Genomic DNA, 26478 nt, shown 5'->3' with positions numbered 1-26478 from the left:
TTTCAAAAGCCTATTTTCTAAATAAATAAATAACTGAGGTATTAAAAAAAAAAAAAAATATATATATATATAGTGTAAGGGGCATAGATGGGTGATTTAGGAGGATAGGGGGATAAATGGCATTTCGGGAAATTCGGGAAATTCGGAAAAGGGCGGCATAAGAGATGAGATAACATATGATGTTAGTTAGAAGATTGAAGATAATGCCGTCGGAATAAGAGGAAAACGGCCATGCCATAGCGTTTTCCGCCACTGTATTTGCAGAAGATATGCTTATTCCTTGCTCAACGCCCTCTCTTACCTCCGCCCAGTCTCTACCTTGTAAGACCCATTCCACTCCCCATCTTCTTCTACTTGCGCTGGGATGTACATAGATTTATACTCGCATTCTGGGTGTTTTCTATTTTTATATATTCACAATGAACCTTGCTATTACTTGATGGAGTTTGCTTGTGATGGATACAACTCAGATTATCAATTTTCATGCGAATTTGCTTCCTATCATCTTGTTTGCTTCGCTTAAGAGTCGCTTGTAGAAGAGGACTGCGATTTATCGCCTTTACTCATCTCTCCTCCCCGTCTCCTCATTATTTCCTCATCTGCAACTTCATTTTTTCGTAGTTCAGCTGCTCTAACCTATTCATTTACCAGAATATATATATTTGCCTAATTATATTTTTAAGCTAACCCAACAGATTAAACTCTTAAGTTCTGCGGTGATTTAATAAGAGTTCTTGTGTTTGAACTTCTAATTGTAATTTACTATCTAATTAATGTTGACTTTCACTTGTTGGATAAATTTCCAAACTCACAAATGAAGGGAGTGTTAAAATATTGATTTTATTATATGTACCACAATTGATTAGATTAAGTTTCTGGGCTAGTGGTGATTGTACAAGATAAAGTAGCAAGTTGACTGTTTGCCTCATTGAATTGGGGAATATTGTATTGCTTCATCTCTACCTGTACCTTTGGTTTAATCAGTCAGTTGACGCCCTGGCAGACGTGGCGTTTTCAGCATGTCCAAAATCAAGAGCTTTCATAACTCAAATCAAGCAAGTACAGCGCTGCTGCTCATGTCATAGTTTCAATCACAGCAGGTTAGACTTTGAATATTGGTTGATGATTGTGTTCTGTATTTCACAGTGAAGAAGGTATTTTGAATCAGATAAGTGCTGACCAGAAAATTTTCCGTGCATGCTCAGTGGAGAGAATTCTTATGTATCATCATCCAATGAGAATTCCAGGCGAAAGATTCTGCTATTTTTCTTATCAACTACAGGTTTATTTCCAACTCGGGATTCTTCTGCCAAGACAAAGCTTAAGAATCCATATGATGAAAGACGCTTACTAGAACAAAACAAAAGGAGGCAAAGAGAAAACAATGCACCTGATGACTTCCCAAGCTTTGTCCGAGAAGGTCCGTATCATGCTTCTATTCCTTAGCTGTATCAGGGTATCTTCAAGGCATTGCCTTTCCAAATGTACCTGAAAAGAAAAGAGAGTAGAATTAAGCCAAATGTATATAAAAGATTACAGGTTTTCTAATGTGTGGCTCAGGTTTTGAGGTTAAGGTAATAGCACCGGAGACCTATGTAAAACGCGACTCTGGGCTCATATATTGGGATATCGAAGTTGGTAATGGTGATTGCCCCAAGGATGGTCAGCAGGTTTTATTCTCTTTTCTTCACAATTCCAATATCTTTTCTCCAATTGTCTAGTGGTGTTACATTCAGGATTAGCGAACCAATACGGTGTAGTTAAAAGTGCCCTTTATACTGTGAAGTCCAGTATTAGCATTCTTATTAACTCTTAACTTTGGCGTCTGTCACATGTTTCTATCCTTAGACGATATCCTGGGCTAGAAGAGAATTTAGCATGCATTCAGATGAATATTGCTTGGCTCGCCCGTTCGTTTGTCACGTTTTATGATGTCGGTATGAATTAAGAGTTCATTTTTATTAGAGAGAGAGCAGGAAATGATTCCCAATCTCTGATGTCATAAGATAATTTTAGTTCCGTTAGTTAAGTTCAGGACTCTCTGAAAGACAAAGCTGAGTTTGAGAGGTGAAAAATGAAGATGGTAAAACTAATTAGCAATTGATCTCTGGAAATTTGTATGAAAAATGCTTCTTGGTTTCACCTGTCTAATTGTTAAACAATTCAAATGTTGATGGTAAAAATAATTCACCTACCTATAACAAACAGCCGATTTTGTAATGAGTGATTAATATTTAGTTTTATGTTGCATGGTTTTGACATTAGTGGAATTTCCTGGTGTACATTGTGACTCTGAAGGCCCTTTCAGGTGACTTTTCACTATGTTGGCTACAATGAGTCTGGTCGTCGAATTGACAGCACATACTTACAGGGTTCTCCCGCCAGAATCCGTGTGGGCACTAATGCGTTGGTCCCAGGTAGTTAAGCTACCCCACCTTCACCACACACACACACACACACAAAAGAGTGAAAAAAAACGGTCACCAATCTTGTAAAAGCAAGAAGAGATTGACTTACGGTTGAAAATAATCACGTAGCATCTGAAAGAGAAATATTGCAGGATTTGAGGAAGGAATTCGAGGCATGAGACCAGGGGGAAAGAGGAGAATAATAATTCCACCAGAACTTGGACCACCTGTGAGTTCTCAAGCATTCGATTGTTGCTTCAATTTTATATAAGCATCTTAAGTTTCTTATAACTGATTGTTATATATGCTGCAATTTTTAGTTATGTAAGGAAAGTCCACCCATAATTTGACCTCCCATTGCTAATGTTCCCTTCATTTCATCTCCAGCTAGACAAAGCTCTATATTTTACCATGAGATGGCTTATATTAGTACACAACAAATTAAAAAAGGTTTTCTTGCTTAGCAGAAAACTTGGTTCTCGATAGATAAGCGCTATTGGAGAAGATTATATACTAGGTTGGGGCAAGTTAGGTAGTCGCCTACTCAAGATAAAGGAGCAATGTAATAAAGGAACTCCAGCAAGCATTGGCCAAAAAGTTGAACAAAATAAGAGGACAAAAGCAAACGTCCAACAGGTGATAGGAAATCAACCCAAGAAGGCTTATTACAAAAATTTCCTCAAACCAGCTTTAATAGAATGAATCTTACTAATCCAGAAAACCTCGGTTCTATATTTAAACCAGTGACCACAGAGTAGATGTTCTTAATAATTTCCAAGCCTCTTGGAGAAGCACTGCAATAGGTAAAATTCCTTTCGGAGTTTATTTTGAAAATCTTTTCATGTAGGGACATTGGAAAAACAGGCCCTCTAGATCTTCATTCTCACAATTGCAATGGACACACTAATATGGACGAGGGCAAAATAAAAGAATGACCTTCTGAACCCAATCAGTCCTGTTGACTCCACCTAATGTTAAGGGCCTTTCTTTCTAAATAGTAAATAATTTGGGACAGCTTTGGGTCAGAACACTGATTTGCTAGTTAGACGGCTGAGTTGAATCATGCATGACAAGATGCCCGAACCATCAACTGTTAGATCAAAGAACCTTTACTGTTGTTTGGTGAGGAGTCCCCAACACGTTTTTGAGAAATTGGCTAGCTCAATTATCTCTCTATCAAACGAACAATCTTCTATCCTGCATATGTGAACCACCTTTGTTCGCCTTCCAGCTATTCTTGGTTGACAAAACTACGTTAGTGGCCAACTAATGAAGACTAGAGAAAAAAAACATCGAGCTATTCAGAGATCCACACATCTTCCCAAGAAGAAATATTGTCACACTTTCCTGCCTTCAGAGAAAAGGAAAGTTCACAAAGATGTTATATTCGATGATGAATCTTCTAGGACTTCTTTTCATAAGATCTCTTCTTTTGGCAATAAACCAAGCTCCCTTAAGAACCTCATACCTGCAACCTCGTATTTGCAACAGTAAAGTTCTTTAACGCATTCACTCTTAAAATTTTTTGTACCCATTTAGATGCAATAGCCACAAATTTCTGCATAAAATTTTCACCAACCTAAGCCTCCAGCAATCAGATGAAGAACTACTGAACTCCATTGAATTAAGTGAATTCCTCCCTCAGTACATAACCTCCTTTGCATAGTCATTTATAGTTCTCTCTCAAGTTCCCTTGGCTACATCCTTCTTGGAACTAAGGAAATTTCTTCTGAAATATATACAAGTTAACGCTCATTCTTCTTGCGAGTAATATGAATAGGAAGCTTGTGATTAAATTCAAAGACTGCTTCAGAATGGGCATGATACGAGAGAATATTGCCTTGTCGTAGAGCCATAAACTCGCCTTTTTGTCCTTTCTTATCTGCCAGCCTCTGAAACTGGATTCTGATAGTTTTCTGCTCCACTTATTTTGTGCATTGCTTCCATGCAAGTAAGACAGAGGAGGAATTGGATCCTGGTAGTTTTCTGCTCCACTTATTTTGTGCATTTCTTCAATGCAAGTAAGACAGAGGAGGAATTGTGGATTTCTGTTATCTAATCAGAGATGCGGATAGACTTCATTGATTTGTCTTGGAGTAAAATTGTCTTCACAGTTCCCATATCTTGAAAAACTTATGGATGGATGGATACCCATGTCTTAATGATTTAAGTCGAGAAGGCAGAATGCTCGCATTAATGTTCACTTGTTTGCTTACCTCGATGATCTCCATTTTTTTTTTCTGCGACTGATGTGATGTCTGATGATTTATCTCAATTGATTCGACTTTTTATTATCTTCAGGTGGGGCCTTCCACATTTTTCAGCTCGAAGCAGTTTGAAGTTTTTGATGTGGAACTGTTAAACGTCAAGGATTGTCAGAGGAGGACAATAGCCTTTTACTCTGATATTGTTTGCAACTAGGAGTTGAAGATTGTCTTTTTTGAGGTACATGGATCTTTGAGACGAATCACCCTAAGAACTCCATACCGCTCAATGTATATGCTGAATTTATTGCCTTCTCTGCTGAGAAACCTCTTAGAAAATACGCAAATGAGATGTTTTTACCGTGATTGCATTAGATTAAAGATCAGATCACCAAGTTGCACGGACTTTTTCTATTTTTCACTTTCTCCCTATGAGTAGGATAGATCTCCTGAGCCGGCCTTGGAGCACAACATCATGGCTTTGACTTTGCTTATCAACCATTGCAAGTAATTGAACCCCTCTTCACGTGTATAAAACACAGCTTATTTAAATTATTATCTTAAAAATTATTGGTTTCTATCCCATTCTACAATTGTTGAACTGACAAAAGAGTTTACTATTGTCTTCATAACTCGATTGTAAATGACGAGAGTTGATCACTGATCAATGCATGGTAAATAAGAGTTAGTTTCATTTGAGAAATGTTTATATAATTAACTGCAAATTCATTTGTAATATTAGTAAATTACAGGACATCGTGAAAAGCTAAAGATGAGGTGAGATGGATAAAAGTTTGATAATGTATTCAATTTTGCCAATTAAATTGTCATCTATGCGCTTGGTGTATGACAATACTTAAGATTCAAGTTCGGTAAGATCTTAAAGGTAAAACTTGAATCCTACAATTTTCAATCTACATTTTCTTATTATATTANTTTTTTTTTTTTTTTTTTTTTTTTTTTTTCTTTTTTTAGCAAAATATGTCACATTATAGTTGGTAAATTCAAAGGAAAACATGTTAATAGTAAAAAAAAATAAAAAAAAAATCTTTCAAACATGGATGGTGAAGATGGAGTGAATTGAATAAACAAACTGAGAAGAGCAAACCAAGTTGATTTAATTAGATTTTTTAGAAGTTCTAACTTCATTCATATATTGTAACTAATTAATTCTAATAACAAGTAACGTTAATAGGCAGCACGGTTTTAGGGATATCATATTAATCTACATTGTTTCCAAAAATTAATATTAGGATGGTAGTATGAAAGAGAGAAGATTTGGTGTAACCTAAAATTGAATCCATAAGGGCAAGCTGTGGGGGTGGCCTGCCCATAGACAAACTCTGGAAACCCATGTGGTAGAAATACAATACAATACAATGGACAGCATCAAACTCATGATGCTCCCTTCTCCTTCCCAGATTAGCTGCGTAGTTGATCACATTCTTCTTCATTCACACCATTTTTGTCTCGCCCTCTTTCTCATCTCTGTGCTGTAATTCTTCTCCCACCATTCCCACCTTCCTCTTCCCAATCTCTTTGTTTCTCTCTCTCTCTCTCTCTCTCTCTCTCTCTCTCTCTCTCTCTCTCTCTCTCTCTCTCTGTATGCATATGCCTGTGGTTATTTGGCGCACAACAGTACAAAGTAAAATAGGGGAGAGAGGTGGACGACACATGCTTTGAGGGTTTGAGCTTCCACTCTGTCAAAACATTGCCTCAATTCTCTCCAACCCTTTCTTAGCTCTGTCCTCCCTCTCTCTCCCTTCCTTTCTTTGCAATCTACGCTCCCTCTTCATCTCTTCTGCTCAATTCCGACGTTTTTCAATCAATCATATTCAATGTGTCCTGATTTCTTCTAAAAGCTTGAAGATTTCAGGGTTTACCGGCGCACCCAGATGCCAACAACTATCAGCTTTTACGGAGCCACGATTTTCATTCCTATAATCAATCCATAAGCCGGATTAATTTGTTCTTTCTTCTTTTTCCCCATCCCATTGCCCACGAACTTGCCTTTTTTTGGTTCACGTAAGAGTTTACAATCAATTCTGACGCAATCGTAGCTTCCTTCTTTGGAGGACTAGGGTTTTGAAGTAATTGAACAGAGTTCCCGTCGGTTTATATCCCCCATTCAGCGCCTTAAGGAGTCCGGGATTTGGGTTTAAAGAGTATGGTTTGGTGCATTCCTGTGTTTCGTTTGTGTTGTTCGGAATTTCCTTGAGGTTCGGGGTACCGGTATCTGGGTTTCTGGATTTGGCTGGAACATGAATCGGAGGGTGCGGAGGAAGGTGACAAGAAAGGGGAAGGAGAAGCTGATTTTGCCAAGCTACCCTGAAATTGAAAGTGAGATTGCTGATTTGGACAATAAACAGACTGTAGATTGGACTAGTTTGCCTGATGATACAGTCCTTCAACTTTTCTCTTGTCTGAATTATCGTGACCGGGCAAACTTGTCATCAACATGTAGAACATGGAGAGTTCTTGGTTTATCTTCATGCTTGTGGACTTCATTTGATCTTCGAGCACACAAAATTGATGCTGCAATGGCTGCTTCCCTTGCTTCCAGATGCAAGAATCTTCACAAGCTCAGGTTTCGTGGGGCAGAGTCTGCTGATGCAATAATTCTTCTTCTTGCAAAGAATTTGCGTGAAATAAGTGGTGATTACTGTAGAAAAATTACTGATGCTACACTTTCTGCTATTGCAGCTCGGCACGAGGCACTTGAAAGCCTCCAGCTTGGGCCAGATTTCTGTGAAAGGATCAGTAGCGATGCTATAAAAGCAATAGCTATTTGTTGTCCTAAGTTGAAAAGGCTTAGGCTTTCTGGAATTAGGGATGTCAATGCAGAGGCTCTCAATGCTCTATCAAAGCATTGCCCTAATTTGCTTGATATTGGTTTCATTGATTGTCTGAATGTAGATGAGATGGCCCTTGGAAACATAGCATCTGTTCGTTTTCTCTCAGTTGCTGGGACCTCAAATATGAAGTGGGGTGCCGTTTCACATCAGTGGCATAAGCTGCCTAGCTTGGTTTGTTTAGATGTCTCACGAACTGACATCAGTCCTGTTACTGTATCAAGATTAATGTCATCATCTCAGAGCTTACGAATCTTGTGTGCCTTCAGTTGTTCAGTTCTGGAAGAAGATGCTGGCGTCACTGCCAGCAAATATAAAGGAAAATTGTTGCTTGCCCTTTTCACAGATGTTGTGAAGGAAATTGCTTCTTTATTTGTCGATACTACCACAGAAGGGGAAAACATGTTGTTAGGTTGGAGGATGTTGAAGAATAAAAATAAGAGTTTGGATGAGATAATGACGTGGCTCGAGTGGATATTATCTCATAATCTTCTGCGTATTGCTGAGAGCAATCAGCATGGTCTGGATAATTTTTGGCTCGATCAAGGTGCAGCATTGTTACTTAGTTTGATGCAGAGTTCACAAGAGGATGTTCAAGAAAGGGCAGCAACAGGTCTTGCAACCTTTGTCGTCATTGATGATGAAAATGCTAGTATCGACTCTGGAAGGGCAGAAGAAGTTATGCGGCGTGGTGGAATATGTCTCCTTCTAAACTTGGCAAAGTCTTGGAGGGAAGGGCTTCAGTCTGAGGCGGCAAAGGTAAACTTCATATGGATATATAACTGGAAAATAAACACTTTACAAAAGTTTTGTTGGTTGATTTGATTATGATGATGATGATTGAGACATGTAGTATTCCATTTGTACCCATTTCTCATGAACATTTCAATGCTACTATTAATTGTAGTTGATGGGTTTGAGCCGAAACAACTTAACATGCTTTTCCTTTTCTTGTGTAGGCCATAGCGAACTTGTCCGTGAATGCTAATGTTGCAAAGGCAGTAGCCGAAGAAGGTGGAATTGATATTCTTGCAGGTCTTGCACGATCCATGAATAGACTAGTTGCAGAAGAGGCTGCTGGAGGATTGTGGAATCTTTCTGTTGGCGAGGAACACAAGGTCTGATGTTTACACATTGTATTTTTCTCAGTAGTAGCAGAATTAGAGACTGTTAACTTCCAGTTTTGATAATGGATTTTGTAAAATAAAAATAGGGTGCGATTGCTGAGGCTGGTGGAGTAAGAGCTTTAGTTGATTTGATATTTAAATGGTCTTCTGGTGGTGATGGAGTTCTTGTAAGTTTCTCCATTTCAGTTTTGTTTCGTTATTTGTTTTTGGTATCTGCGAGTATCTGAATAGTCTATTTCTGTCTTATGTTATCTTTATTCCCTTATCCTCCTTAAGCATTACACCTTTTCCAGTGGTAATTAAAGTTCCTCATAATCCATAGATTTTAATTTTGCTTGACATGCGTATTCAGGAACGTGCAGCTGGTGCACTAGCAAATTTGGCAGCTGATGATAGGTGTAGTACTGAAGTTGCATTAGCAGGTGGTGTGCATGCTTTGGTGATGCTTGCTCGAAACTGCAAGTTTGAAGGAGTGCAAGAACAGGTGACCACCCAGGATTTTTTTTTTCTAATAAATTTATATTTTGATCATTCAGATGTGATTGAGGATCACATTTCATCTTGATTGAAGTTGCTTTGATTTTGGTTCTTTTATTTCATATATAAAAAAGATTCTAGCAATTTTCACCCCTCTAGAATGCAAGCCAGGATGCGTGAAATAAGAGATGGAAGATCGCATTCTTTCTTGCACATTGTGCGAATTCTAGTAATTAATTCGCTTTTAGGGTATTTCTTCAATGTCTTCTCTTTCAAGGTCAGCTGGTTCCATTGGATTTTGACGAGGTGGTTCCCATTGCCTTTTCCATCTCAATTCAATTTTGTTTGGCAGATGGAGAAAGGTTTTTTGGCTATGATGTTTATGATTTGACAGTCTTACCTTGGAAACATTTTTTTTTTGGTGGGAGTTGGAGGATGTGGGCAAATGATTTGGTTTAATAGGGACTAAGTAATAACCTAAGCCCATTGCTAGCAGATATTGTCCTCTTTGGACTTCCCCTCAAGGTTTTTAAAACGGGTTTGCTAGGGAGAGGTTTCCACACCCTTATAAAGAATTCATTCTCCTCCCCAATCGATGTGGGATCTCACAATCCACCCCCCTTCGGGGCTCAGCCTCGCTGGCACATTGCCCGGTGTCTAGCTTTATACCATTTGTAACAATCCAAGGTCACTGCTAGCAGATATCTGCTAGTGGTGAGCTTGGGCCATTATAGTTTCAAGATGAAGGAAAGTTCTAGCCATGACGGCCTCGAATATGAGGTGTTTCAACGAATTGATCATTGGTATGGAATTGAATGAAAGACCTTTAGGAAATAATATATCAATCTGGTGTAACCCTTGGTTGGGGGGATGTTCTCCTTTGGAGTCCTTGTCTGTCCAATGGCTTCTCCTATCATTCTTTCTTCCCGTGTTTGGTCAATTTGAAGCTGTCGAGTGGTTCTATTTTCTCCTCTTTGTGGAAGGTGAAGATTACCAAGAAGGTTAAGTTCTTCATCCGATAGGTTATGCACGGAAGTGTCAACATCTTGGATCGAATCTTGGTCAGACGATCTATTTTGATTGGAGCACTTTGTTGTATTCTTTCCAAGAGGGCGACAAAAATCTCGAGAAGATTCTCTGGAGATGTGATTTTGCAGGTGCTGTTTGGAGTTTTTTCTTGGAGGCGTTTTGCTTATGCTTTTCCAACTCTCAAGGTTGTAGGGAGACAATTGAAGAGCTCCTTCTCCATTCACCTTTCCAACTCTCAAGGTTCTCCAAAATGTTTGTGGGCACACTACAAGTGTTATAAAGTAGTCTTGTCCTAGTTTAATGGTTATACTCATCTTGGGGTAATTACTGGTGGAGGTTGGAATAGCTGCAATTGTTATACTCATCTTGGGGTACTTTCGGATCTTGGTCAGACCGTTAGAATATCGCTACAAAATATTGAAAGCACCTCAGACTTGTGTAGAGGCAAGGTTATCTTGCAGGCACTTGAGCTACAGTAAAGATGAGCCAACTTGTCTTGCAAAAACGTTAAAATGCATGTACATGTTATTAATAGCGATTATGATCTTAAGACCAAGCCAATTATGAGCAAAAGGATGTTCGTACATATGGGTAGTTTGTGTAAACGTTCAAGGTGATATCATGATTCAAACAAAGAGAGCTCCCTCCCCCCCCTCCAAAAAAAAAAAGTCAAATTCTTTGTGTGATTGGTTTTACCTGCAAACGCTAATGTGCTGGACCATATTCAGAGACGTTTGTTCTTTTCTTTTTTGCCACCAACATTCATTCTTTTTCGTGGGGCCAGATGGATGCAATGTCCTTAACTCCAGTAGAGGATCTTGTTCATATCCTTGGGAGCTCTTTACCCATACCACAAAATATTAATAATAGTAATTTAAAGATTATTATAATATTCATTTAGCTCGTATATCTGTTGATACTTTTATTTGTCATATAACTCTTTTCAGCCGACAGGAATGCATTGATCATAAGAAAAAAAAAAAAAATCAAAATTTTCACAATTTTGAAGTGAAAATTTGTACAATTTGAAATTGTGCAGGCTGCTCGGGCATTGGCTAATTTAGCTGCCCATGGAGATAGCAACACAAACAACTCTGCTGTTGGGCAAGAGGCAGGTGCACTTGAAGCACTTGTTCAACTTACACATTCTCCTCATGAAGGTGTCAGGTAGTTTTGCAATGATTTAATAATTTTTTTTGTGGGTGTTACTATTTATGTGTGGAATATCATCCTATCCTGTTCAAACTCTTCTTCATATAGTCTTTATGCCATCAGAAACCAAAATGTTGGAATAGACTATAGCGTAGCTTCATACATGTAAAGAATAAGTCCTACTGGTTTTCACCATGAATATTACATGCACTAAGGGAATAAATCCAGGTTGTCTGGTAAGTCAAAAGTATTGATGTTGCCAAGAGTAAAGACTAGCGTTAGAGTTTCAGTCTTATATTTGTTGGAAAGTTCTCTTAAATTGTAGAGATTTCATTTTAACGAATTAGGACAAAGACCTTTTAACATTGCAACAGAATTGGACTGTTTATTGGGTGGACTTCTGTATCTTCTCACAACTGTATGGATACTCCATGCGAGAAACTATTAAAACATGGATTATGTACATAATTAGGTATTAATCCACCATATTATTTTTGTCTCATGGGACAGGCAAGAGGCTGCTGGTGCCCTATGGAATTTATCATTTGATGACAGAAATCGAGAAGCAATTGCAGCTGCAGGTGGTGTTGAGGCATTGGTAAGATCCGTAACCCCTTAATTTAAATTACTCATTGACGTAAAATCTGATCGGACTTTTGTACAACGTGAATCAATGATGAAAGAAAAGAATTAATGTTGCGAAGTTATAGATTAATGTGACCCTATCCACATTCCGTTGAATCACCGTCATATTGTTAGAGGTTGACTGGATATCTCACACGGTTAATCTTTTGTCTGCATGAGATCGTAAAAAACCCATTCTTCATGTGGAGTAGGCTTTGATTAGATGATAGAGCACTTAGTTTTTAGTAAACTTCACACGAAGAAGAATGACTGGAGTTGGTACTCTGTTGCACTCTAATTGGAGATATGAAGCAAGAATTCTAACACTCTCCCAAATGACTCGAAGCTACTCTCGTCTTCTTTGCATGTCCTATTGTCTCTTTCAAACCAAATTCTCCACGACAGAGCTGTCACCTCATTTGGCCACTAAGTCTTTGCTTTGCCTTTGAGATCCACCCCAACTAGGAAAAGTTGAACAAAGGGGACTATCTATCTCCCAACCACCTTGCCTCTCAGAAAAGCATATCCCTCCCCTTCCCGTTTGATAATGAATGAATTGAGACATGAAGAGGAACTCTCTTGGACTCTCTTTCAAAGGAGACCTGGGAGTGCCACTAACCCAATTCAGGGTCCGCTTTAGAAAAAGGACGAACCAAATTTACTCACAATTACCTTACACTGAAGAGCATCGAGTTCATAAATAAACTACCAAACGGTTGTGGTTGCAGGATCTCAAATTTCCTATACCTAAACCTTCAAAATCCACAGGTTTCGAAACCCCTCTGCCCACCTGACCATATGAGACCCACCCCTTCCTCCCTCCACCCCTCCCACATAAAATTTCTCTAAAGTTTCTTCAGGCTTTTCCAATTGTCTTACGTCAAAAGTTGCATGTCTATACCCCTAACTACTATTTTTTCTATTGAATGTGAACCATTACAAAAAAAATAAAATTAAAATTATATACCTGATTGAAATATATTATATGATTATAAGCTCACTCATCATTTGCATGTACATATCTATTTATTTATTTTTAATTTTAGGTTGCTCTAGCACAATCTTGTTCAAATGCATCCCCGGGTCTCCAGGAAAGGGCTGCTGGTGCTCTGTGGGGATTGTCAGTTTCTGAAGCTAACAGGTATAAAATTTGAGGTTCGGAAATGGTATCACCTAGTGTATAGAAAGTCAACAAGGATTGTTAATCTTACTGCAAGAAAGATTCTTATATTTTAAAAAATAACTGTAGGGATGAATGATGTTAAAGGTTTTGATTTAAAGTAGTACTATCCCTGCCATTCAGTTGCTTGCCTTTTCTCCTTTGACATTACTTTCACAGATGATTGACTATTTTTTTTCCACGTGAATATCCGGTTTAACTAACTTTTTACCTTTTGGGGGTTTTTAGCATTGCTATTGGTCAGCAAGGGGGCGTTGCACCTCTAATTGCCTTGGCACGTTCAGATGCCGAAGTAAGCATTTCAAATTTGCTTGTGAAATATGTGTGAATATTCAACTGAACTGCATATTTACCATTTATACACTAAACTATTTTGCATTATTTATTTTAATTTTCAGGATGTTCACGAGACTGCTGCTGGAGCTCTTTGGAATCTTGCCTTTAACCCTGGTAATGCCCTTCGTATAGTGGAGGAAGGGGGTGTTCCAGCCCTAGTTCATCTTTGTTATGCATCAGTATCTAAAATGGCACGCTTCATGGCTGCTTTGGCATTGGCTTACATGTTTGATGGGAGGTTCGTGGAATGACTTTACTAGACCCACGGACATGCTGCCTTCATTTTTTTTAATCTAAAAGAAAACTTTCATTGCTTCCATGACAAAGAGTGTTCAACCTTTTGCAGAATGGATGAATGTGCCTTGCTAGGAAGCTCATCCGAAGGCATTTCCAAGAGTGTGAGCTTAGATGGGGCTAGAAGGATGGCATTGAAAAACATTGAAGCATTTGTCCAGACATTTTCAGATCCACAAGCATTTGCCTCTGCTGCTGCATCCTCAGCGCCTGCAGCATTGGTACAAGTAACAGAACGAGCTCGCATTCAAGAAGCAGGCCATCTGCGATGCAGGTTCACTCAAACCTCTTGGAGAAATATACTTGACTGTTCGGCGCTTGTATTCTCATGCCCATTTAATTTAGTGTGCTCACGTTTTTATGCCTTCAGCAGAACCTTGTTGTTGAGAACAAAATATGCATTGCCTGCTATCTCTTGAGCATATGACGGATATCTATTCTCGTTATGCTTTATTTCTTTAGTAAACCGGTTAAAATTTTCCTCTAAATTTCTTTACAAAATATTCTATGTACTTTGTGTTGTAAAAGGCTATCCCTTTGGCTGTTTGCTTTTATATGTCAGAATGCTATAGTCAGGAAGGGATGTTAGTTGTGGGGCAAGGACATTTTGTCTTTTAAGTTTATTCATCTTACTCTTGTTTGCTAATGTCTTAATTTTTCATAATTGTTAGTGGAGCTGAAATTGGAAGATTTGTTGCAATGCTTCGAAATCCATCGCCTACGCTAAAAGCATGTGCAGCATTTGCTCTTCTACAGGTAAGGGCACGGGATCGAGTTTATAGTATTTTTTCTTTTCCTGATTTTATAAGCCATCCTTGAGTTCTGGCACAAATTTTCTTGAATACATGTATTCTTCCATATGCAGTTTACTATCCCAGGTGGTCGGCACGCCTTACACCATGCAAGCCTCATGCAGAATGCAGGAGCATCAAGAGCCCTGCGTGCTGCAGCAGCAGCAGCAACTGCCCCATTACAAGCCAAAATCTTCTCTAGAATTGTTCTTAGAAATCTAGAGCACCACAACATTGAATCTTCCCTTTAAGACAAATTCAATATAAATCTGCAACAGATGGTGAGTTCGTGCTCGACTCAACTATAGAGCTTAAATGGAGCTGCATGGCATGCCCGAACCAGACGTTCTTGTAAATGCCCTCATTAATCATATACCGAGTTTCTGATGCCAAGTAGTACACAAACAATATGGTTGAACTTCTCAGCTTCATCGTTACTTCCTGGTCTAATACCTTTATCAGAGGCATCAAAAGGTCGTTTTCGAAGCGTTTTTTTTTTCCTGTACTCAGTCTGCATTCTATGAGAATTCATATATACTGAGTCGATAAGAAGCACATAACCTTCAAACCCTTTTTTCTCCCTTCTTTCGGGTTAGCCATTTTGTTTTGGTTGTTAATATTGATCCTGATGGCATTTTCCCTGTAATGATAGAAGTTCTAAATATGCTAAAGATTGTACAATGTTTAGCTCTCATTTTTGCAGTTGGAGTGGTTGAAGATGAATTAAGGATGCTTAGCTATCAAACTTCATTTAATTTAATGTTTATCCGGTTTCTTTTTTTGATAAATGGTGACAATTTGAATGAACTGAGATGGAAAATCTGGGGTTGAAATCAAATATATACCACGTTACTCGAAAAAAACATGTTTTTTAAGATTTTGATTATGATAAAACATGAATCTAACTGTTGTCCATTCGCTACACCCATCCTAAAAAATAGTTGAGATTATGATATTGATGAGCTCCTTTACAGATAGCCTTAAATTCCCGCTTTAAATGGAAAAAGATACATATATATACCGAGAATCGAATTTTGTGGTGGTGTGACAAATAAGGGCAATATTGTCAGAAACGGAATGAATTATGTTGAGGGTCCGGGATAGGTTTAGTATGGAAATCGTAACCAAACAGATTAACCCGGGATAGGTTTAGTATGGAAATCGTAACCAAACAGATTAACCCGGGATAGGTTTAGCAAACAGATTAACCCGGGATAGGTTTAGTATGGAAATCGTAACCAAACGGATTAACCCGGGATAAGGAGAAAAAATAAAAAAGGAAAAAACATGTGAAAAAACATGAGAGTGGATCCCATGGTTAAGACATAATGTGGCCCATTTTATGCATCATAAAACTATATAATGAACGCAAATTTGGCGGTGTTTCTGTTTTGTTCGGACGTAAATTCTTCCCCCGTTTTGACTGTACAGTTCTCGCTCAATTCCCTTCTCTTTTCCTCCTCTTTCGCTTCCTTTTCCGTTGAGTTGACCGGATCTGACTTCACCCAGTCATCGGCCGGCTATCCCGACCCTGCGTTTCCTTTCGATTTTCTCGCTGATTCACGGGAAGAACCGCGCGAAATCGGTCGACCGCCAAACCCAGGTTGGTCCTTCTTAAATCTGATGAAACCCAGATGGATTTTTCCTTCACTCGTTCAGAAGTGAGAACTGGGAAGAACAGGGTTTACTTTTTGTTGTAACCAAGTTAAGTCAGTATGAGACACTCACACTTCTGATTTCCCGGATTTCGGTAATTTGGATGCTTGAGAAATTCAATTAAGTTTTAATTTGGAGTTCGTTTTGAGAAGAATTTTCTATTTGCTGAAGAGTCTCGGTGGCGATAAATCCTTTTTGAAGTTTTCCCTTTGAACTTGAATGGACTGTTTTTGATCGGAGTGTAATGGCAGTTGTCCTTTTTTACTGTGAATGCTTTTCTTTGCCCATTATTTTCTTATGCGATCTTCTTCCCGGAGGCTTTTGTGGTTTATGATACCGTTCACTAATTGGGCCCTTTTATTTTGGCGATATAATCTATGCGTTTATTGCGCTTTCAATCTATTCGTTTATTTTCCTTCACTTTCCGAGAAGAAGGATTGACAGTGAGGTAAGGACTACTTTCCTCATCTTCTTCTTCTTTTTGAATGAAGTGGTGAGGTACTTCCTTGCTTTCTGTCGTGCGCTCATGGATTTTAAACAAGCAAGGATGAATTCTTACTATTGTTGGCTCTTATATATATATATATATAGATAGATAGATAGATTTCTTACTACGTTGGCCACCAAATGCATCATCAGTGAATTTCTTCTTTCCGTATTTTCAATTTCAACCGATAAATAACAATAAATTCTTGGACCTTCAATTTAAGTCTTCCTTTATGTTTTTCTCATTTGGAAAGCTTGAAATATTTTCATGTACTTCAGTTACTTGTGATTAGCTCTGAATAAGTATTGGTTTACGTGTATTGCATTCTGATGCTGTTCATTTGTTTAGATGTAATTGCCTGATTGCACTCAAGAGTGCCTTAATTTGAGCCTATAATAGCATGGGACTTGAAAATGGATCAAAAGTGAAGGAGGAAGCTTTGATGGAGGTTTGTGTGGAGGACAGAAATGCTGCTCAAGATATGCAGAGTGCAAGTAGTGGTCAGGAAAACATTCGTGACATGGAAGCTCCCTCTTGTAAACGAACTATGATGTTAGATAGAAGTGAGGATATGGAGCTTGATATTATTGGGTGTACAGATTATTGTGAGGGAGGTCCTAGTAATGAACGCAATGTTTCAACGGAAAATTCAAGCTCGTTTGGAGATACTATATCTGGAACAGATTATGGTTTGTTATTGGATGATGAAGAAGTTGAATCCCATTTATATGGTGATAATAATTTGCAGCCTATGTCTGATGGATACAGCCAAGTATTTCCAAGGTAGTACATTTTCTTTTCGCACGTCTGCATTTTTTCTTTTCACTTTTCTTTATGCTTAAATGTGTGCTATTGGTAGATGAATAATTTGAGAACTGATTTTCATTTTTTTAATTTTTTTTTATGAGAAACCGAACTTTTATTGAGAAAAAATGAAGAATTATAAAGACAAAAAAATGTCCACAAAAAAAGGAGTCGAGCAACAAACTACAAGAAGGGGCTCCACACCAAGGCATATGGAAACTGATGTCCATATACCATCCATGGTGTATAGAGATCGAGCTATTTATCTTTTTTCCTTGAGCTTCTTGCTCAGAATCATGCCACTTTTAAGTTCTTCTTTCTCATTAACATTGATTAAAAAAGATTCTTGTCTTTGTTGGTCTTTGCTTCAAGCATAAAAATTCGTGTGCAGCCCCTTTATCTCTTTTACTTTTGAGTTGGGATTTTTCAGTAGACTCATATATCTGCAATACTCTGCTAATGAATTTCATTCAGAAGCTCAGGAAATAGCCTTATCAAAAGAGAATTCAAGCCCTTGTCTCTGGAGGTTCTATGATCTTTGTCCAACCAATCTCCCAAAGGATAGCAATAGTTGCTCGAATCAAATACAGCTGCGTGAAAGCTTTAGTTCAATAATTGCTTAAATTTCTTTCTAGCCCGATGATCTTTATGCATACTTCTTCTAGGAGGGCTAGAAAAGGAATTTATGCGTAGTATGGTCATTTGGCTTTGTCAGTTGTAAGGGAAAAGTAGCCTTAGTTACTGTTTGTAGCCTTCATAAAACATAATGTAGGGTTTGTTTTTTAATATAAGTATCCTTGTTAACGATGAAAATATTGCTCCATAGCTTCATGATGTTTACAATTTTATTAAGTGCAAACCTTCTTATAATGAACAAACGGAATCTTAAGAGGATATGGAGAAGGTTTGATCCTTAGCTAGATTTAATAACTCAAGCAAGGCTCTAAATATTTATGTAATTATTCGTTAGGCTGTATTCTCTTATATCGAATCACTTTTCTTGTTCATTGGGCTAGTCCTTGTTTGGCTCCTTTTGACCAGTTGTCTTTGTTTTATGGCCATTGTTGGCCCTCTTGTATTTCTTCCTTACTTTCTCGATGAAAGTTTGATTTTCTTTTTATCAAAATAAAATGTTCTAAATTTGAGTTGAATTTTGTCTTTCTAAATTTTGTAACCTTTTGAAATATGTATTGTTGGACTAGGACAGATACAGCTCAACAAGACAAACAATCTTACATATCCCTCAAATATTTTATCCTCTCCCTCCTCAACTTTATATGATATTCACGTGTTTATACGTGCATCTTACTTTCTAGGAAGAAAAAGTTGACAGTTCACTGGAGGAAGTTTATTAGTCCTCTTATGTGGCGGTGTAGATGGTTAGAACTGCAAATTAAGAAACTTCAGTCTCAATCATTAAAATACGACAGAGAACTTGCATTATTTGATCAAAGAAAGCAGTCTGTCTACGAACACTTCTCAACGGAAGGTTTAGATGTGAAGTCAACAGGATTCTCAAGTCACACTCAGAGACACAGGGTTATGAAAAGAAAGAGAAGGAAGAAAACTGAAGAGACTACTGAAGTAGCTTCATATATGGCGCATCATAATCTGTTCTCCTATTATGGTATCAAGTCCTCAACTATTTCTATGCAATACTTTTTTCCCTAGTGTCTCTGTCTCCCTCTGTGACATTGCAGTCTTCTTTTGTTACTCCAGAGAAGAAGAGGTCTCTTGCTGATGACATGTCTTTGGAAGATACTTTTAAATTAGGTATGTGAAGTTGATCGTAATATTACTTTTTGACTGTTGGATGGCATAGTTCTGTACATTGTCTTGTCTTATGAGTAAAAGTTAAGAATGTCATTTGTCTTGGGGTATGTGATATCCTTTTTTGTTTGAAATGACTATCTATGTTTGAAGAGCTCCTGGCTCATGTTAGCGAGTAGTAGGCCATTGATTCTCTGCCCTGTTCTCTACAGACAAAACAAGGAATATGAAACGTGATGACATCAATGACTTCGGAGCAATGGCAACTGATGGATGGGCACCTTTTATGTTGGGAGATAACGATAATTATTTGGAAGACATCTTTCTAAAAATCGAAGTTGCACAGTCAAAAGTTCACGAGTTGAAGAACAGAATTGAGAAGGTGGTGACTGAAAATCCCATGAAATTCTCTTCAATCAATCAGCTATGCTTTCTTGCATCAAGTGATGATCCCGCTTCACCCGAAGATGGAAACGTGGACTTAGTTAGGTCTTTGCATGAAGCATCACAACTCATCTCCGAGCATGCGTTAGATGTACTTATGCCCGAAACTGCAATTAAAACTCATGGAGAGGTCATGCTACTTCCTGCTATGATGCAGAACGTGGATTGTGGAATTGTAAGTTTCCTCTTATATTTATTTATTTTTAACGAAACAAAAGAAACAGGATAGTTCTGAGCATTGGAACTCCTGATTTGTATGTTTGCAGACTCAGAAAGTTGTAATGCAAGATTCCGCAGTGAAGGAAGAGTTGCAATTTTCCGGGAAGGTTAAAGGTGGGTTGATTGAGCCTCAGAAATTAGGGGAGCAGAAAATCGCTTCTGAAGCTGACTTGACCTCAAAGAACAAGGAGCCCAACATGGTGCAGAAAACAAAACCTTCTTCCACTGTCAAGCCTACTTCATCCTCTAAGAAAACTAGAAAGCGGGGAGGAAGGCGAAAAACTGGTTCGAGTAAGCAGCGTAGGAAAGCAACATGTTAGGTGGAGGTTAGAATATGTTGTTAATCGTTCTTTGTTCTACTAATGTATATTTCCATGCCATGCTCTCATCTGCACATATCAACTCGATTATTTGTACATGCTGCAAATATTCATTAATTATGTTAATATGAAAGATAGCATTAACCACAGTGGTTGTCACTATCCTCAAATTATTTATTAGTTGTTACAGTAATATGGGGTCTACTACCATTAATAAAGATATTTATATTGAAGTGCTCAATGATGAAGCAAGTGTACTAGCATTAATAAGTACTTAAAATCACTTTTTTTTCTACTTAGAAACATTATCATTTTGTACAACGAACTACATAGGATATGTTCAGAACTCTTGATTTTCTAGCGACCTCACAACAGAGCCATCAGCAAACATCCAACTTTTCAATTATTTCAAAATGCATCTGCATGTCCGCGGGCCTATCAGCAAAATGAAATCTCTCACAAACCTGCAACCTTCCTCCACTTCTCCGAGCTTCGGATTCAAGAAAACTCAACATTTTATCCTTCTCATCTCGTATCCAAACTCTTCTGCTGTCACACCATTGTCTAGGAGTACCATGAAGAACGAAACGGATTCCTCTCGACTCCTGGACAAGGCTATTGGAGATTCTTTTGATTACCTCAGGGTCTGTGAAGTATGCACCCTGGGAGTTCAACCCAACATCCACATAATGAATCTCTGTTATGCTTTTCAAAAAGCTCTGTTCTGTATTGGGTATGAACTGAACCTCGTCGAGTTTTGAACATTCAACACCCGGTGCTTGCTTAGAATGAGGTGGATTCTCATCAGCAGCTATCAAGTCCTTCGAGCCAAGTTCAGCAACTAACTGGTTAACGACAGTACCACCCTTGCTAAATCCAAGAATGATTGTTTTGGGCGTGCTGCATCCTAGTGTGGATATGGTGGCTTCCGGAGATCCTTGGTTTCTCCTTGAAATTATCTTCTTTACCTGTCAGATCCACAACATAGTGAATTAGTCCACAGCAAAATCACATATAGAAACCAACCAAAACATAACCCATTTGATTTAGAAATACTCACGGCCAAGAGATTGGAGATTCAAATCTTGGTTTGGGCATACACCATTCAAATAAAATATTAGAGAACCAAATCTTTTCTGACCATAGCTCAACAAGTCTAGTTATACACTATCCACTATGAGGTCATGATTTGAATCTTCCCTAGATATGATTTAACCAATTTAGACATGTTTTGATCAGGAGGTCAGAAATTCAAAACTTGACCCTTGACCCATTTGGAATAAAATGACAAGCAACAAACCCATTTGGATCGTACCTCACTGTAGCAACTTCCCAAAAGTGAAAGGGTTGACACTGAAGCAGGAAACCCATTTGCAGTATATGATTTTGGCTCTCCCCATCGATTGAGAGAAGGTATAAAATCATGATATATAGCAAAAGGCCCATTGAAATCAGAAGCCTCAATAACCCATGCATTAGTGGAGTCTCCAAATTTCGAAACTAAAATATCGGCTATGTTCTGCGGATCAGACAATCTCTCAATCACTGGATTGCCCGTCCCTTCGACCCGATCCCCATTAAAAAGGATCGCATTCGCATGAGGCGTCTATTAGCATGGAAGATATTATAAAAAGTTAAATACCCCCCATGGCAGGAAATTCCAGAATACAATTGCATTTCGAGCATCGGGAACTTACCGTCAATGTTTTGGAAGTCGGGGAAAGACAGAGTGATGCTGCAACTCGATAAAACTTGTGGCTCTGGGGATGCAAGGGAACCTTCAAAATTCCACACCAACGCTCCATCGTCGTCAAGAGGGATGCCTGTAAGCTACAGAATTAGAGGAAAATTGAAGATGGGTAATATTAAAAGATCATCAGGAAATCGTTCTCAAGCCGGAGAGAACAAAAATTTGATCGGGTTGCCCGAAAGCATACCACCGAGAGTTTAATGGACGGATCTTAAAAGAAGTCGGTCTTTACTTGTTTTGCTCCATCTCTCAATTGCGACGCCTTCTATTTACGTCATTTTGTCTTATTTTTTAAACAAAGAATTAACAAATTTACCCCACCTTTTTTGCGAACTTAGGTAATATTTAATAAGTATTCAACTTTTTTTTTTTTTTTTTTAATTTTTGGTAGGATCGTAATTTTATTTTTAATACTGCATTGTGCCTATATAAGTCTAACATATATATATATATATATACTTTTTTTTTAGTTTCACGTAAATGTAAAAAATATAATAAATACAAAATTGAAAATTTACCATATTAACTAAAAACAACTTAATCTTATTGATTCTATTTGAGTAATTAGTGTGTGCAATATATAAATAAAACAATAATTTATTTTATATCCAACCTTTTTGTAACAAATTTCCACAATTTTAATGGAAAGAATTAGTTGAGAGCTTTGAATAATGTCGCTATCATGGAGTGGTGTTTACCAAAGCATGGGTTCATGTGCTTGGATATTTGATTCAAATGCTACGGGATTTGAGGTACATAATAAATAAAATGGCCAAGTTTTGCCTTGCTATGGACGACTTCAAACAGCTCATATATCGACATCGCTACAAAAGCAAATAAACATGTTCGGTCTGAAGATTAGTACCTCTAACGTCTTAGGATCCGGGCATGTGTAAAAAAGTTTACTAGGCTTCGCAACGGTCTTCCGCACTTGAACTGCACAAAAGCATTGGCGGTGTAATGGAAGGAAAAAGGATCACTGTGAGATGAAAGGAGAGGTTGAAGGCACCTGAAGTGAACTCAGATGAGCGGTTGAAGTCGTGCACTCGAAGCATTCGAACCTCGAGGTTGATGGGATAAGATATACTACAAAATCTTACTGCTTCCAAAATGAAAAACCAGAATCTCTTGCAACCTTTCTGATCTCAGGTTGTCTGTGAAAATCAATTTTTTTGGGGAACAATTTCGAGTTCGGGTTCCAGTTCTTGCCTTCCCCAGAAGAATCTGATGGATTCTCTGATGAACCATTCATGTAGCCTTGAATCCCTGGGTTACCAGCAAGCCAAGCTTTTAGTACCTCATCTATCTTTGGTTCAGGAAGCAACTCTTTTTCCTTCATTTCCAAATAGTATTTATATGCATCTTCTAGTTTCCCATTCAAGAAGAGACCGTGTATTAAGACAATATAAGAGCTGCGATCAGGACTAATTCCATTTTCACTCATTTCATGCCATATTCTGGAAACAATATCAAGCTGCCGCCATCGGCAAAATTTTCTGATCAACATTATGTAGGTTTCAGTGGTTGGATTGCACCCCATCGTTCTCATATTCTCCAATACCTCAAATATTTCTTCCTCCGTTCTCAGGAATCTCAAGAACGCATGATATGTCTGAATTGTCGGGCAGAGGCCCCGCTTCAACAGCTCCTCAAAAACCACTCTAGCATCATCAAATTTCCGGGCCTTGCATAGAGGTTTGATAACCGAGTTATAAGTAACAACATTTGGAATAATGCCCTTCTCCTCCATTGTTTTTATGAGATCAATAGCTTCTTTCAGAAGCCCACCTTTGGCAAGAGCGTGAATGACTGCGTTGTAGACTTTCCTATCAGGGTCAATTTTCATTTGCTTCATATTGTCAAAAAGCCTGAGCACCCTATAAAGGTTGCGAACTTTTGAGTAACAAGAAATTATACTTGCATATGAGACAGCATCATGACCGATACCCCTCTGCGCCATCTCCCTCCAAATTCTCTCTGCATCGCGAAGACTGCCAATTGTATTGCACCATCCATTGAGGACAATATTGAAGCTCTTTGTGTTAAACGGGAACACATCTTTGTTGCAAAAGAGTAAATATTCAGCATCCTTCACATTTTTGTAACGGCAGAGGGCAGAGAGAAGGCTTTGAAATTCCTCCAGTCCAACTTTGAATCCGAATCTTTTATGAGCATGGAAGGTATTTATAGCTTTACCAACATCATGAACGGCACAGTATCTCCTAATCATGATTAGTAGAGTTTGAGGTGTCACAAGAGAAGAGCCCGTTGTCCCTCCTCTCATCTCGTCGATCAAGGCCCATGCCGTGTCAAACTTCCTCATTTTCCCAAGAATTGAAATCATTGAATGATATTCACGTATAGAGTGGGTATAGCCAGGCTGCTTACCAGCCCAAACAAAAAAAGTGAATGCTGCTTCCCAATCATTACGGATCCGAGAAAGTACTGCGACTACCAACTCCCCTGAGACCTTAATACAGCAATGCTCAAGCTTATTCTTTACTTGAATTCGATCTACATTCCGAAACCCACGAAATATATCCATAATGGCATCCACATCTCGTATCACACCTTTGTCATTGATGTTCAATTGCTCAATGTTCATGTTATCCTCTTCATGCTCTTCTCGATCATCATCATCATCGTCGCTAACATGATCATCATTGGCTGCATGTTGACTAGATTCTTCTGAAGGCATGTTCAAAATATCGCAGTTTGAACCCGGAGAACTATAATAGCGAGAACAAAAGCCAGAGGAGAAAAGATCCCCAACATTGGAGTTCAAGGCAGTAGTAGGGTAGACGGTATGCATGCGAGTAGGCCATGAACTAAAACCACTGGTAAGAGCTCTGCGCACAACATGTTGGGTGGATTTAACAGAAGAGCAACTGAAATATGTATGACTCAGAAGCGACAATGCGCAAAACTTTGATCTCATTCTTCCATTCCACATAGTAAGCTAGAAGCAATCTGCAAAAATCAGGTCATACTTTCCACATCTTGTGGAAAAAGTTACAAGCTCCAAGTGTTTGTGGAAAGTTCCGAGAGAAAACCAGAGTAGATACAAAAATGGAATGTGCCTACTGATCAAGATGAGAGAAGGCTAGTTGTACTACCTGGACATCACAGTCGGAAGTGTGAAGATAGGCTAAAGTGAATGGGGAAACTTCCAGTCTGAGAAGCACCAATATGATTGTCGACAACGCGGCACGTCACTCTCAAGTCTTAAGCTCGTTCTTCTTATGCAGTCTGCCAATGAATTTCTAATCACTGAATCAATTTTCTCGGTCAATAGTTACATTTTCATGTTTCAATGAAGCATCGTCCATCTCTTCCATGTAATTGTCCTCTTCAAGATTCACCCACTCCTCGACTGCTGAACCATCTGCCATGGCTGCTTTAAATCGCAGATAGTGTCACACAACAAACTAACTTGACAAGTACAAACTCACCTGTAATATAGTAAATGCATTCAAGTTACAAAAATGGGTATGCGGGCATCAGTAACGAGTAAAAGGATAATGAAACAGATTAACATGATCAGAACGAAAACATGGGTGAGTCCAGAATTAGTTTTTATGAACAAGAATCAGAAGATTTAACATTCTTAAAAGTAAATTCCACAGAGCTTGCTCTAAGATGATGAAAGTAAAAACTAAAACGAACGGGCTGAGGAGAGGAAATATGATGTGTGCCCACAGAAGTAGGAAATAAAATCAATGGGCACATAAGCCCAACTCATGTTCCGCCGACCAGAGTGCTTCGTTTCAAAGACATCCCAACCCCAAGACAAAACAGTAAAACATGGCTCCCAACAAACCAAACAAACGGAAAACCAATAAGCGGGCCACAGAATCAAAATGGCAAGAGACAAAGCGAGAAAGGAATGGGGATTGCAAAAATCCAAACACACCTAAACGGGAGCAATATCAGATATAAACACGAATAAGCAGGATATATGTCGCCAACACGCACATTCCAAGAAACCAACAATCGGAAAGGAAAAGGAAAGGTACACATAAATATTAGCAATTCGAGCTGAAAACGAATCGATAGCACATCTCGACAGGACTGAAAAGTGAAGACCTCAGGTCTGAAATGGAAAAAGAAAGGCGAATAAATCACAGAGAGAGTCTTGCAAGGCATACCAGTGAAGTGTAGAATCGAGAAGGCTGCAAGAATTGGAGTATGAGCTAGCCCTGTTTTCAGTATCTGGGTCGGTTCCTCTTCTCACTTGCGGAACTCAGAGAAGAGTAGAGTACATTTAGAAAACATTTAGAAAATAATTATAAATAGAAAAAAAGAAAAATTAATATTTAATAAACCCTAAATTTTATATTTTTCTTCAGGAAAGTTTTACAGCGTAGTTGCGTGAAATCAAGTATGGAATTGCTATTTTTGGCATAGAAAGGCTTTTTTGGACATTTCGCGGCACAAATCGGTAACAGAGAAGGGAGAAGCTACGCGCGCGAGGAAGACGACGACGACGTTTAACTAGAGGGAAGATTTCGGTTCCAGTTAAGCCCATGCGCTTGAAGAAGCCCTCGTCGTGTC

The 26478-nt window shown here is 38.5% G+C and overlaps 5 protein-coding genes across 9 annotated transcripts; 3 read left to right on the top strand and 2 right to left on the bottom strand.

Annotated features, from left to right (window-relative positions):
- Window positions 1-112: 112 nt before the first annotated feature.
- Window positions 113-5192, top strand: LOC111791796 (peptidyl-prolyl cis-trans isomerase FKBP20-2, chloroplastic). The gene is made up of 7 exons (XM_023673277.1): window positions 113-321; window positions 1004-1100; window positions 1206-1420; window positions 1561-1670; window positions 2309-2417; window positions 2561-2637; window positions 4710-5192. Exons 1-7 carry the CDS (start codon window positions 270-272, stop codon window positions 4827-4829), a joined length of 780 nt encoding a protein of 259 aa, XP_023529045.1. The 5' UTR covers window positions 113-269; the 3' UTR covers window positions 4830-5192.
- Window positions 5193-5938: 746 nt separating this feature from the next.
- Window positions 5939-15234, top strand: LOC111790337 (protein ARABIDILLO 1-like). Its single transcript, XM_023671203.1, is given in 13 exon segments — window positions 5939-6812; window positions 6814-8223; window positions 8424-8582; window positions 8678-8758; window positions 8944-9075; window positions 11137-11264; window positions 11760-11847; window positions 12920-13014; window positions 13282-13345; window positions 13452-13627; window positions 13736-13957; window positions 14355-14439; window positions 14549-15234. Coding segments are annotated over 13 exon segments (2850 nt in total). The 5' UTR covers window positions 5939-6779; the 3' UTR covers window positions 14726-15234.
- Window positions 15235-15869: 635 nt separating this feature from the next.
- LOC111790643 lies at window positions 15870-20321 on the top strand. The gene is made up of 6 exons (XM_023671635.1): window positions 15870-16077; window positions 16966-17400; window positions 18738-19048; window positions 19141-19194; window positions 19404-19810; window positions 19902-20321. The coding sequence occupies exons 2-6, from the start codon at window positions 17018-17020 to the stop codon at window positions 20172-20174; spliced, it is 1428 nt and encodes a 475-aa protein (XP_023527403.1). The 5' UTR covers window positions 15870-16077; window positions 16966-17017; the 3' UTR covers window positions 20175-20321.
- Window positions 20322-20388: 67 nt separating this feature from the next.
- LOC111790644 lies at window positions 20389-23060 on the bottom strand. Its single transcript, XM_023671636.1, has 5 exons — window positions 22934-23060; window positions 22790-22860; window positions 21872-21997; window positions 21490-21780; window positions 20389-21142 (listed from the first exon to the last, which is right to left on the bottom strand). The coding sequence occupies exons 1-5, from the start codon at window positions 22977-22979 to the stop codon at window positions 20555-20557; spliced, it is 1122 nt and encodes a 373-aa protein (XP_023527404.1). The 5' UTR covers window positions 22980-23060; the 3' UTR covers window positions 20389-20554.
- Window positions 22506-26370, bottom strand: LOC111790640 (pentatricopeptide repeat-containing protein At5g15010, mitochondrial). Of its 5 annotated transcripts, none has more exons than XR_002814512.1 (3): window positions 26073-26208; window positions 22934-25376; window positions 22506-22860 (listed from the first exon to the last, which is right to left on the bottom strand). XR_002814512.1 is itself a non-coding variant. In XM_023671628.1 (3 exons), exon 3 carries the CDS (start codon window positions 24875-24877, stop codon window positions 23021-23023), a length of 1857 nt encoding a protein of 618 aa, XP_023527396.1. In that variant the 5' UTR covers window positions 24878-25376; window positions 26073-26157; window positions 26285-26370; the 3' UTR covers window positions 22506-23020. The 5 variants fall into 5 exon arrangements, 4 of the variants coding, with proteins under 4 accessions (XP_023527396.1, XP_023527397.1, XP_023527399.1 ...); XM_023671628.1 differs by adding an exon at window positions 26285-26370 and having other exon boundaries at window positions 22506-25376; window positions 26073-26157; XM_023671629.1 differs by having other exon boundaries at window positions 22506-24894; window positions 25041-25376.
- Between the last annotated feature and the right edge of the window lie 108 nt (window positions 26371-26478).

This window comes from Cucurbita pepo, chromosome LG03 (genome assembly GCF_002806865.2).
Source record: "Cucurbita pepo subsp. pepo cultivar mu-cu-16 chromosome LG03, ASM280686v2, whole genome shotgun sequence".
NCBI lineage: Eukaryota > Viridiplantae > Streptophyta > Magnoliopsida > Cucurbitales > Cucurbitaceae > Cucurbita > Cucurbita pepo.
The sequence above is the reverse complement of the archived record's forward strand: the minus strand, read 5'-3'. Positions and strand labels throughout refer to the sequence as shown.

Coding starts and splice junctions, on each gene's coding strand:
- LOC111790643 (XM_023671635.1), top strand. CDS start 17,018: ATGGGACTTGAAAATGGATCAAAAGTGAAGGAGGAAGCTTTGATGGAG. Junction 19,049..19,140: donor TAATCTGTTCTCCTATTATG/GTATCAAGTCCT, acceptor TTGTTACTCCAG/AGAAGAAGAGGTCTCTTGCT. Junction 19,811..19,901: donor AGAACGTGGATTGTGGAATT/GTAAGTTTCCTC, acceptor GTATGTTTGCAG/ACTCAGAAAGTTGTAATGCA.
- LOC111790640 (XM_023671628.1), bottom strand. CDS start 24,877: ATGTGGAATGGAAGAATGAGATCAAAGTTTTGCGCATTGTCGCTTCTG.
- LOC111791796 (XM_023673277.1), top strand. CDS start 270: ATGCTTATTCCTTGCTCAACGCCCTCTCTTACCTCCGCCCAGTCTCTA. Junction 1,421..1,560: donor CCCAAGCTTTGTCCGAGAAG/GTCCGTATCATG, acceptor TGTGTGGCTCAG/GTTTTGAGGTTAAGGTAATA. Junction 2,418..2,560: donor CACTAATGCGTTGGTCCCAG/GTAGTTAAGCTA, acceptor GAAATATTGCAG/GATTTGAGGAAGGAATTCGA.
- LOC111790644 (XM_023671636.1), bottom strand. CDS start 22,979: ATGCTTCGAGTGCACGACTTCAACCGCTCATCTGAGTTCACTTCAG. Junction 21,781..21,871: donor CGACTTCCAAAACATTGACG/GTAAGTTCCCGA, acceptor CCATGCTAATAG/ACGCCTCATGCGAATGCGAT. Junction 21,143..21,489: donor TGGGAAGTTGCTACAGTGAG/GTACGATCCAAA, acceptor TGGATCTGACAG/GTAAAGAAGATAATTTCAAG.